The sequence below is a fragment of the Sapajus apella genome, unplaced genomic scaffold (genome assembly GCF_009761245.1).
Source record: "Sapajus apella isolate SASKATOON/1434 unplaced genomic scaffold, GSC_monkey_1.0 scaffold3, whole genome shotgun sequence".
Classification (NCBI taxonomy): domain Eukaryota; kingdom Metazoa; phylum Chordata; class Mammalia; order Primates; family Cebidae; genus Sapajus; species Sapajus apella.
Genome location: NW_022436943.1, coordinates 9,803,400 through 9,816,505, shown reverse-complemented (window position 1 = coordinate 9,816,505; position 13,106 = coordinate 9,803,400). Strand labels below are relative to the sequence as shown.

At 36.1% G+C, this 13,106-nt stretch overlaps 1 protein-coding gene across 1 annotated transcript in view; it reads left to right on the top strand.

Annotated features, from left to right (window-relative positions):
* NECAB1 (N-terminal EF-hand calcium binding protein 1) overlaps nt 1-13,106 on the top strand; it is a 155,190-nt gene that overhangs the window by 131,083 nt on the left and 11,001 nt on the right. Inside the window, exons 9-10 of the mRNA XM_032249579.1 lie at nt 5,373-5,426; nt 11,825-11,937. Coding sequence (XP_032105470.1) covers nt 5,373-5,426; nt 11,825-11,937 — 167 coding nt within the window. The remainder of the gene's footprint in view (nt 1-5,372; nt 5,427-11,824; nt 11,938-13,106) is intronic.

The following is a 13,106-nucleotide window of genomic DNA, read 5'->3' as shown; positions in this document are numbered from 1 at the left end:
CATATCAGGCACCAAGGAAGAAACATTTATGTTTGTGACAGCACTGACTTTGAAGAAAACCATTATCTACTTATACAACCAAGCTATACTCCTAAAGAGAGAGAGAGTTAACAGATTATTTTAAAAAAATAGTTGGTAGCACAGAATGAAATTCATAGTTGATGGTCAGTAAATATTTGGTGACTAACCAAGACATGCTAAAGGAATGGAGCAAATGTCAAAATCTCTCCGTGTTCACCTCATGGGTTGATCACTGTGACCTGGGGTGCTCAGGAAGGACTTTGTGTGACAGGAAGAGTTCAAATGGGGCTTTAAAAATGGTGACTTAATTAAAAATGTTATTGCAAACAACAGAAATCATTTCTCTAATTAAAAAAAAGAGTTTTCTGGAAGAATATGGAAGCACTCACAGAATCAACAGATAGTCCAAAGATCTGAATTAGGAAAAGTCAGGAGACAAGATAACCCTAGAGAACTAGATAGCAAGAAATACTCAACAGTCTCTCAAGTTATCTCCACTGGAATAAATGAGTTTCTGCCATTTCCAGTCTGCTGGCTTTCTGTTCAAAATTCTGCTTCCCAGAAGAAGAGTCTGGTTGGTCATGGTAGGGTTACATTGCTGACCTCCTAGATAGGGGAGGGGAAAAAGTCTTGATAACAATCCCAGAGCACAGTATAGAAAGAAGAAGAAATAATTCAATGAAAAGAAAATGTATTGTCATTAAAGTTGGAATAAACGCTGATCAGCTAACTAACAAGGAAACTAATATTTGCTATGGAGAAGTAAAATTTTAGTAAATAGAGGGCAGCTGGAAAGGGCATTCAGGTAAGGTGATGGCATGAGCAAGGTTCAATAGATCAGCCTGGTTGATAGTCTTTCACGTAAGGAAATCATAACAAATGAGGTTTATGGACAGCCTCAAATAATAGTCTAAGGAATTTGGACTTGGTCCAGGAAACAACAGAAGGCATTTATTATTTTTTAACAGATAAGTGACAAACCAAAAAAATCCTTTAGATAGGAAATTGGGCAGCAAGATGCAAAGTGAATGAAAACAAATGAAAAATGGATGAAAACAAATGAAAAATGGATTAAAACAAGAAAAATGAGGCTCAGAGACACTACAGCCAGCTCAGACAATGGCACTGAAGAGCAGGTTTGTGCAACTGAACCCAGTGAAGTCAGGTATGATAAGAGATGGGCCTGTATTAATCTGATAAGTCAGAAGAAAATGGTAGATTTGAAACAATTGAAGTGAAATTAATAGCACTATTGAATGGGTTAAGGACAGGCGGAGCTCAAATAAGAATCTGAGGATAGGAGCCTGTGTTTCCAAAACAATTAATTATAGCATTAAGAGAAAAGGAAGAAACATGTGAGAGATAATTTGTGAGATAAGGTGAGAAGGTGAACTAGTTTTTTTGATGTGTGAATTTGAAGGCGCAGTGGAACACTTAGGCAGAAATAGCTAGTTAGATGTTAGTAGGAGGGAAGTCAGGCCAACAGGTTAAGGTCTTTAGACTTATCTCCACAAAGATGAACTCTCAAGTTATGTTTTCTTTCCTCAAGTCCTGAGGGTGGGTAAGGGCTCTGAAAAGGGAGATTCTGTGCAAGAAGAGCCATGTCAAGGGGAAACAGCCCTGTAGAGTTGTTGTCCCTCTGCAATGGTGTCTTTATTTGTTAAATTTATATTGACCACTTACTGAAGCAAGTACCTAAACTACTAGCTTCATGCAAATCAACTTTCCTCCTTTCTTATTTTATTGATATGTGTGCTGAAACTAAAAGATTTGTAGGAAAAATAGTGGCTGTGAAAATTAGTTTTCCAATATTGGAAAGCCAAATCCAGGACCTCTACTTGAAAACTAAAGCTTATTGAAACATAAGGATTCAGTTGTTAAATAAGTTCAGATTCATTTAAAGAACACAAATACCTCTTTTTAAAGTGGTTTTGAAATTTTGGACAAAACTGTCTTTATTTGATATCTGAAATTTTTACAGTTATTTTTAAAGGAATGGCTCAAACTTAGTTCATGCATTTTTTCTAACTTTAAATCAAAGTTTTGTCACATTTCTTTTTATCTTAGACTTTTTCTGCCTCCCTTCCTATAAAAGGGTTTCATTTTGAGGACAGTATCTAAGAGGTTTGCTAAAAGTACAATGTGATGGTTTTCAGCATGGGGCTCCAGCTGTGTGAAGCTCAGTGTGAGATGTCTTAATGAATGGAGAAGCAGTGCAAGTTCAGTTTTCCACATCTTATTCTACACCGTGCTGATGAGGTTTTTAGAGGAAAAACTACCCAATTGCCAAACAGTGGCTGAGTGCACGTCATTTCACTGCTAAGTACCTTGTCTCCTGTACTTGTTAACACTAGGTTTGATCTTCCCATTAAAAGGAAGTGTACCTGCAGTGGAACATATGTTTTCTCTCTATTAAGTATTTATGATAAATTCTTCCTGCAGTGAAACCAAGCCCTATTCCATGCATACAGGGGAATGTAACACAGCAATTTCTATAAGTTTCTTCAGGTATTCCTCGTATCCATTTCAGACTCCATAAGTGTTCACGGGGATATACTGAGTTATGTCTTCGGTTTTGCTTAATCCCTGTAGAAAACACCTTTAATGGCCGGGTGCAGTGGCTCATGCCTGTAATCCCAGCACTTTGGGAGGCTGAGGCAAGTAGATCACCTGAGGTCAGGAGTTCAAGACCAGCCTGGCCACCATGGTGAAACTGTCTCTTTACTAAAAGTACAAAAATTAGCCAGGTGTAGTGGTGCACGCCTGTAATCCCATCTACTTGGGAGGCTGAGGCAGGAGAATCACTCTTACCCAGGAGGTAGAGGTTGTAGTGAGCCGAGATAGTGCCACTTCACTCCAGCCTGGGCAAAAGAGTGAAACTCAGTCTCAAAACAAAACAAAACACCTTTAATGTTTAACAAAATAACAACAAGGACAACAATGAAAGCTCTTCATTCATTAAGTCCTCAGTGTATCATCAGATCACAGGACATTCTCACTTGAAAGGATATAATTCAGGATGTAATACTCAAACAACTTGTTTTAAGTCTTCTGTATCTTAGATCACGGAATGTAGAACTGCAAATTGTACCTTAGTTAGTGTCAGGGAAATAGTGGTCAAAGAGATTACTAGGTTACAGTTTCTACCTGTGGAGTACTTTTTAGTTTTCAATTCACATCTATATGCATTACATATAATTTTGCCTTCATGGAAAAACTATGATTTGGACAGGGCATTCATTCAGTCATTCATTTATTCAACATTTATTGAGTACTTACTGTGTGTCAGATACTATTCCAGCAGTGGAAATATAGCAGTGATCAAAAGCACATCCTTGGTCTTTGAAGAGACAGACAAGAAAACAAATCTAGAAACAAGATAATTTCAGATAATGGAAAGTGCTGTAAAGAAAAAGTAGAGCAATAGAATGCAGATAGGTGGTTGAATACTCCACATGAGTGGTCTGAGAAGGTCTCTCTAATAAGGTGATATTCTAATAAGGTGAGATGTGAAAAACAAGAAGCTAGCTATGTAAAGCTATAGAGATAGAGAATTTACAGCAAAGCAGGGAAAGTGAATTTCACAGAAGTTAAATACCTTGCCAAAAGTTCCACCACAAGAGAACAGCACAGCGAGAATGACATAGCTCTATTATCAACAGGCATATGTTATTTCAGATAGTCTGGCTTTTTACAGTTTTCACTTCTTATCTATTTGAAGAATTATTCTACATAATCCTTATTGGAAACAATGCTAGGATAGCCATTCACAGAATGAAATTCTGAGAGATGAAGCACTTGGTTTCACTGGGGACATTACCATTATTCATTGGTCATCACAGGAGACATTAAGGTCTTAATTCTCAAAAGAAGATATACAAAGGGCTAACAAACATGAAAAAATGCTCAGCATCACCAATGATCAGGGAAATGTAAATCAAAACCGTAATGTGATACTACCTAATTCCTGCAAGAATAGCCATAATCAAAAAATAAAAAAATAATAGATGTTGGTATGGAAGTGGTTAACAGGGCACACTTCTACATTGCTGGTGGGAATGTAAACTAGTAAAACTACTATGGAAAATAGTGTGGAAATTCCTTAAAGAACTAAAAGTAAAACCACTGTTTGATCCAGCAATCCCACTACTGGGTATCTACCTAGAGGAAAAGAAATAATTATACAAAAAAGATACTTTCACACACATGTTTATAGCAGCACAATTTGCAATTGCAAAAATATGGAACCAATCCAAATGCCCATCAATCGATGAGTAGATAAATTATGGTATATCTATGTGATGGAATACTACTCAGTCATAAAAAGGAATGAATTAATGGCCTTTGCAGTAACCTGGATGGGACTGGAGATTATTATTCCAAGTGAAGTAAGTCAGGAATGGAAAACCAAACACTGTGCGTTCTCACTCATAAGTGGGCGCTAAGCTATGAGGATGGAAAGGCGTAAGAATGACACAATAGACTTTGGGGACTCAGGAGAAAAGGTTGGGAGGGAGGGGATGGATAAAAGACTACAAATTGGGTTCAGTGTATAGTGCTTGGGTGATGGGTGCACCAAAATCTCACAAACCACCACTCAAGAACTTACTTGTATAACCAAATACCTCCGGTTCACCAAAAACCTATGGAAATAAAAAAAAAATTAAGACTTCAAGATCTTTATAAGAGTTACTCACTTTTAGCAAATATTAATTGTATTTTCATTACTCTTTAATTTACTTTCAGCCGGGCGCAGTGGCTCACGCCTATAATCCTAGCACTTTGGGAGGCTGAGGTGGGTGGATCACCTGAGGTCAAGAGTTCAAGACCAGCCTGGCCATCATGGTGAAACCCCATCTTTAAAAATAAAATAAAATAAATTTACTTTCTATTTAATAAAGAAAATGAGCACTAAGGTGTAAATGTATTGTAATAGACTAATGTTCATAATAATGTCCCAAGAAATATAGAAATGTGGCAATACTCATAGTAAAATAAATCAGACTGTTAGCTTAGTCATTCTAACTTTTTCCTTTTCTTTTGTTTGCCTTCATATCCTTTTGCTCCCTGTTTTAATGTATCTCTTCCACTTTGCTCTCTAATGGCATCCAGGAAGTAAATTTAAAGCAATACATCGAACACATCTAAAACAACTTCTTGCAATTGATAAATGAGTACAGAGTCTTTATCAGAACAGCTTAGTTTTTAAAAATCAGAATTATTTAATCTTTCAAATAATCATGTTCTTTTGGTTCAATATTAACGATGAAAGAACTATGATTTGAATATATGGCATTTTTTTAAATGATGTAATTTTTATTTTTTTCTGACATTTCTTTCTCTTATTGAAGGACCTCAAACTTGAACCACTGGAAGAAGAAATTATTGAAGGGAATACTAAATCTGTAAGTATTTTTTATCAGGTAAAAATGTTAGAAATATATTCTCTAAAAACATAATTTCTTCAAAAATTAGTCATTATCTTAATGAAAAATCAAAAAACTAGTTGTATTTCATTTTATATGGTTAAATAGCACCTTCTTCATTGTGATTTATGTAAACCTAATAACTACTTCACAGCTTTTATGACAGTACTTGGCATGTAATACGTGTAAAATGAGCATTATATACATGTATAAATCAATGAATTATTGAATAATTGAAGAAATATGACTGGTAGAGAAGGGCAACATTTAAGTTGTATCCTAAACACATTTTGTAAATCCTACTATTTTGAATACTGGATATACCTGAGTTGAAACCAGGTTCTGTTCATTATTATATTTCCAGCATTTAGCCTAGGGCCGGGTAAACTAAAAATGCTCAGAAATAATTTTTCAAAGAATAAATAGATTTTTAGAGAAAAGGGAACATTTGTATCCCTAGGTATAAGATGTCCATTCGGAGTGGCAGCACTTTTTGAAACAGAAGAAAAATGGACAAAGGGATACTAAAAGGTACATTAAAATGCAACAAAAACAAGTTAGTAAATTAAAAGCATTACATCCCATGCTTTATTATTTACCCTTATGTTGAGGCAAACATATATAGCACATTCTGTTTCAGGAAATTGGATGTTTCCATTTACATTTAGTGGAAATTTGGATTTTAAAATCTTGACTAGGAGAAAAATCATTTTTAATACCTTAAATGTATTATATACTTTGCAGATGTTGAAGAATCGGTCACATTTATATGAAACAAAGATAGGAAATAATCTTTCATCTCTGAATGTGCACAAGCACTGACTACATGATAGAGGAAGGTGAGGCCCACCTGTGTATAAGGCTCCTGCCTATCTGTCCAAATTCATAATCCAAAGGGATTCTTCAGAGGAAGCTTTGTGGGATTCTCAGAAAAGCTTAATCATAGCTGGCACTGTTAGAATCCTATAGTTATGAATACTTTCTTCCAATAAGGTGTATCTGTCACTCTATGTCTAGTGTTTTTATCCCTCCAGAGACAAGGCTGTAATCTATGTTAATTCATCAAGAACCCAACATTTTAAAATGGTAGGCTTTCATGGGAAAGTGAGAGGAGAGTGGTGTTAAGCATATATACTAAGAATAGTGGGTTTGTGCAGTCCCAGAGGCAACAGGAATTGTTAACCTTGTGATCATGCATCCGTTATCTTCTCATAACTTTGCATATAGGAAAAACTATACTCCAGTCAAAGGAAAAGCAAATATAACTTTTCTAATGTTATGAGAGATAGTTGTCTATTCTTAAATAATTTTCTAATATGAGATTATTTTTTCTGTCTGGCTATGAGAAAGAAAAATTCTCTAAGGATTGTTTGTGAAAAGAGGCAGCTATTCCATTTTCACGTCCCTGAGCCACCAATGCCAATGCCAATTTTAAAAGATCAACATACACAACATTACTAATTCAGTTGTGCATAGAAGTACTTTAAACAAATAAAACTGCACAAGGTCATTCAGCTTTCAATATTGTTTGAAAGCAGGAAAGGATATTCCCTATTTCCAACCATATATACAGTTATAACAATTATGCTCTTTGGGAATAGACATATAGTAAAGATTTAAACTGGTTTGTCTTTTCAGAAGTAACAATAAGATATTTGTCATTAAAAGTTGTATTTTGTATTAATGGTAGTAAGTGCATTACTATGAGTTCCTATAAAACCTCCTATATTCAGAATGACTAAAATTATTTTTCACTGTTATTTCACAGCTAGTGCTCATAACTGTATCCTACCATGTGTTAAATGATTTATCCTGATGCCCAAAACCAGTTTTATAATTCATTGAGTAGAGAGGTATTTTTCCTTTTTCATTAGTGAATGCATGAAAACTTGGAAAAATAAATTTTATGACAGAAAGCAAAGAATAAATTTGTATTACACTTGGTTTTTGAAATGCTAATCTTTACTGATCCTTTGCTTTGTACCAAGTGTTGTACTAAACACACACATTACTCACTTAATCCTCACAATAGCCAGATGAGGTAGTGCTATCCTCAGACTCATTTTGTTAATGAAGAAATCAAGGTTTAAAGGAGTTTACCTACCATAGCTGAACTGCTGCAGTTCAACCCCAGACCTATGCTCATCAGCATGCTCTGACATTTTCAGCCCTAGTGTTTACTGGATTTCTAGCCTGTAAAGTACAACTGCTGTTTGCTAGCAGGGTTGTGGATGAATGGATGATTGTTTCATGAGATTCCCTACGAGAGCAGAGCAGATTGTCTGGCAGGCTTGTTTAAGAACACAGCAAAAGTCCTGAACCCTAGCAACTGCCATATCTAGTTTTCTGGGCAATGAGCCATTACATAATGATGAATCTAGGATATAATTTCTTCAGTCCATTTTTTTTCTCAGCCCAGAGTAAGAGATGTAACACTTATTGAGTACCTGTCATGGGAAGGATCCTTATATACACTATTCTATTTAATTCTCCCCAAAACTCTAATATAAGTACCATTATTCTAATTTTATGTTATTAAGAGACAAACTGAGAAAGGATTGAGCAACTTGTTAAATGCCACATAGGAAAAATGAAGCTAATTCTTCTTACTTTATATCCCTGCTCTTGAAGGAGAAGGAAGAAAGGAAAAAGAGGACAGGGTGAAGGAGACAGATGAAAAAGCAGCTAACAATTGTGTAGTGCTGTTGAGTTTCCAGGGCCACCTCAAATCCTCTTCTGGAATAAATGAAGTTTATTAAGGGGATTGTAAGATTAGTCAATGGCTAAGAGCAAAAACACCTTTAATGTGTTCGTTCCACAAATAACTTGATCACCAACTATGTTCCAGGCCTGGAGAGAGGCATCTGGAAATAAAGTGGTGAATATTATAAGTTAGAAGGAAATTATACACAATTTACAATAAAATGTGATGAGGATTACTATAGGAAAGTATAGATTTGCACAATAAGGGGGCACAACTCAATTTAGGAGACCAAGGAATGCTTCCAAAAGGTCATAATATTTAAGATGAAGTCATAAAAAATAAAAAGAAATTTTTCTAAAAATATATATATCTCTTACTACATAGAATGTTTCTAACACTGCACTAAAAGAACACTAAAGTGCTAGATAGAAATATTTAAATGTTCCAAATGATTTATAACAAGCATATTATAAAGATGCGCCTGTATGGCACTTCTTACCAAAAGAGTAGTGCAATAAGATGATCACTTTCCAGATATTTTCTTCATTCAAAGGTTTTCAAAAAGTCATGATAATTTTAAACAACATATGAGTATATTCTTATGCTTTTCAAAAACTCAAACTTTTCTTCAGCACATTGTTGTTATAATACACTAAAATAGCTTATCATACAATGAGTCTACAAACCTAGTATCTTTTTCTGCCTTTCTACACTCATATAAAACCGATGGAGACTGTCTTGTGAAGGCAATCCATTCTTCCATACATTCCTAAGGCTTTGGGGCTATTGTCAAGTAATATAACAGGGACTATCAAAAGATAAGTCTTGTTCTACCATGACTGTTAAGAGAGTCAATGAGAGCATACAAGAAAGACTATGGTATCTCTGAAGACATATTTGGAACATAACTGTAAATGCAGTAAATAGAACCAAGTAACATGAAAAAATAGGTTATATTTAAAACATGTGTCTCTGTCCTAAGACTAAAAACGATGACATTTTTTGAAATGTTCCAAGAACTCAAAGGCTGATGGAACATAATCTAATGTCACTGGCAAATACTATCTTATGAACTGAGATTGGCTTTTCATATTTACACAGCACTATTTAGTCCAAGACATTCCAAATATCCAGCCATATCTTGTTACAATGGAAATTGTAACAAAATTCCTATAAGATAAATGATAACTAATATACTACTACATCTATAATAGAGAAACAAAAATGTAGCATCATGAAAGAATATTCAACCCTGGAAGAATGCTCTGAGCTAACTATGTCTTGGGATCCCACATTTTAGTAAGCTTTCAGGCTGTGTATTTGACACAAGAGACACATAGAAATATTAACAAGATAGTAGGACTCCTGTTCCACCTCTCCCAAACCCCATATCCTACAACTTGTCTTGACCTGGCCAGCACAGAAAATTTGTGTTTTCTTTGGATTTCAGAAAATCTACTTTAACCATTATTTAAAAAGCTCCACAATAGTCATCAAACGTTGGCAGATTATCTGGGCCTCTTTAAATGAATTTCTTTGTGCAAATATCTTAGGAAAGGAGGGGGAAAATATATGTCTGGTTTGGGTTGCAAAGTTGGACATTGCAACCCAATCTAGGAAGCCAAGAACTCAATTTTTCCAATGTATACATCAATGTACATAAGTGAATAAATCAGTTAGCTATTGCTACATAATAAACCACCCCCAAATTTGATGGCTTAACACAATAACCACAATTTTGCAGGCAGGCAATTTAGGCTGGGATCAACTGGCTGGTTCTTATGGTCTCAAATGGGCTCCTTGTGTCTGCAGTAAGCTGCATGTCAGCTTTGCTGATGTTGGCTGAGCTTTCTCGTCAAGAAGCTCAGCTGTGCTCTATGTGGTTTTTAATCCCCTAATATAGGGGTTGGCAAACTAAAGCATACCTCTTGTTTTTGTTCATAAAATTTTATTTTAACACAGCCACACTAATTTGTTTATGTGTGGGCTGTGGCTGCTTTCACATAACAATAGCAGAGTTGACTGACTGCAACAGGAGCCATGTGGCACACAAAGCCTAAAATACTTACTATTTGTCCATTTACAGAAAATGTTTGCTGGCCGCTGATGTAGCACGTGGTAATCTCAGGGATCCAAGAGAAAGAGTGGAAATCCACAGGCCTCTTGGGCCCTAAATTTGAAACTGGTACACTGTCAGTTCTGCCATGTTTATTGGCCAGAGCAAATTAGAAAGCCAACCCAGATCCAAGGTCGGGGGCGGGGTGGGGGATAGAGTGAATGTCTTGATGAGAGAAGCTAAAAAGTCAAATTTCAAAGGGCATGGTTTCAGGGGCAGAGTGAAGGGTTCTTTTTATTTTTGTAATCCATCCCACTTGATCATGTAATAATTGCCTTTAGACAAAAAGAATTATGATGGAATAGGTAGATGTATTTATATATCTCATTAGGAAAGCCCATGAGCTTTCCAAATTATATAAGTCAGTAATCACAAATGTCCAAGAGGTCCCTGCAGATTTTTGTGAAAAGGACATATCCATTGTTATTTTGGTAAAAATTAAATTTTAACTCTACTTAGTTACTAATATTAAAACCATGTGCTTTGGTTAGTCCAACAAAAGTAGGAATATTTGTTGAATATACTAAATACCTAACAGTCTCTACAATATAATTGTTCAACAAATAATAGCTATTAACATGAAATAGAAACTCATTGGATTAGAAAACAGAAAACAGTAGAGCAGAGGTTTAATTCTAGCTCTCATGCTGCATAGCTGGTATTACTGTGGAAGTTATTTTTCTCATATTCTAGATCATCCTTACTTTGCTGTGTTTTGTTTTTGCACTTTTATGATTCATGCCAATCCTTACTCTCATCTGCACTTTTATACTTTCACTACCAATTCTCGAAAAGACATAATGTTGAGATCTAAAATTCCATGAGAAGCCCACAGGCTGATCTTGAGGGAAGTCTTGAAACTACAATCGCTATAATGCTAATAGGATTTGTTACAGGGAACAGTCGGCATCCAATCCAGTGTGATCCATTAAAAACAAGCACCATCTGATGCTATTATCTTTTGAACAGGGCCTGTTTAAGTAGTTAATGTGTTTGACAACACTGTAATATTTGAAGTACCTTTGGAAATGCATGAGTTACTCATTTTTTTTGAAATCTGGTTGTTTGTAATGATTGTCACTTATGTCTAATATCACAAAATATCCAAGAAGTTGGAGCTGTATAATCCACAATAGGACTTCTCTTCAAAAAGTGGTAAGTGGCTATAGGGAAGTGATCCCAGCTCTGGCTGCACATTAGAGACACTTAGGGAGGTTTTAAAAATACCAATGCCTGGGCCCCACTCCCAGAAATTTTTATATAAAGATAATTTTAAAACTCGAGTTATTCTCATTGAGAATCACTGCTTTTAAAGGGGAAACATGTCATTGTAAAGAACACTTTGTTTAGCTTTTGTGACTAGAGGCAAGGAAAATATCCTGCCTAGATTACAGCCTTTATGCAATTTTATACTTGGAATAGTCTGGACCTTCCTTGGTCATATTTTTGGATGACAATCATTTGTTTTTTTGAGGAGGTATGGGATGGGCAGTAGGAGTCAGCTTAAACCAGGCTCTGTGACAGCCAATGCAGTGACCCTCACCCCTTCCTCGGCAGCACATCATGCTTGTGCAGCGGCAGATGTCTGTGATAGAAGAGGACCTGGAAGAATTCCAACTTGCTCTGAAACACTACGTGGAGAGCGCTTCCTCCCAAAGTGGATGCTTGCGGTAAGCGCTCCTACTCCTGCACCTGAGACCTTTAACAGCCCGGGAATGCAGTGAAGGTATTTCCCACTTTAGACAAGACTGGGGGTCTAGAAGACAGATATTTGTGAATTGATACATTAAGTTATACAGAGCATTCTATCTGGTGATGTCGCTTGCTGCCTTTAACTGGATGTTTTTTCTTTAATCTTTGGGCCCTGTGTCGTTTGGTCATTAGGGGCACCAAGCAAAACAAAATGGAGAGAACAACTCAAATGAGGAGACTGAATTTCAAATAAGTTGAAATTCCCTTTTGCATCCAGGCAGCCCACACACTGATTTAAAATCATCTCTGGTAGATCAGGCACCAACTCTAGGACATCTAGCTGTGATTGCTCCCTTGGCACCATGCCCTGTGTCCTAATGACCATTTCAGCCATTATGAAATTGCAGGCATCCCTGAAGTCATGATTTCAGGCCTTAGTTATTAAAAGAAAATGAAGCAGCAACAAATCTTTTCTTTCCTCTTTCCATGGGTACCACCCAGCTCAGGCTTCAAATATCTCAAGCTACTAAAATATACTGTTTTCTTATCTTTAGTTTTTCCACTCCAACCAGTCCAATAAACGGCTACTATAATAATTTTCCAGAGACAGTTATCAGAGAATTCCTTTAACTGAGAACCTATAGTAACTCTCTAATGAGTATCTTATCAAATGCTAGATGTTTTTCCTGACTTTATATTTAATCCTACTGACAGACCCAGGAATCCATATCATTATTATGATGTGTTCTCCCTCATCTAAACACTCTGCCTTGATGATGATGAACAGCTAGAATTTCCAGTATAATCTGTTCATTCCTACCACTGTGCCTTAGACTTGGCTACTCTTCCTCTAAGAAATGTGCAACCAGCTGCAAGTCTCTGCCAGCGCATGCACTGCCTCAAGTTCAGAGCCTAGGTAGAAAACTTCCACAATCAAGGCTAAGTCTGTCTTGTGAGCTTGTTTAAACTGTATTTCATAATGCTCTTCAAATATTGCTTTGGGAAGGTTGTTAGAAGAGTGTGTGTGTGTGTGCGCGCGCACACACGCATAAACAGATACTTCACGTCTCTGGGTGTTTTGCTTTTCCTCTCGTTGATTAATTAATTATATTTTATTCATATCCCAGTAGAATATTTCTCTAGCTAA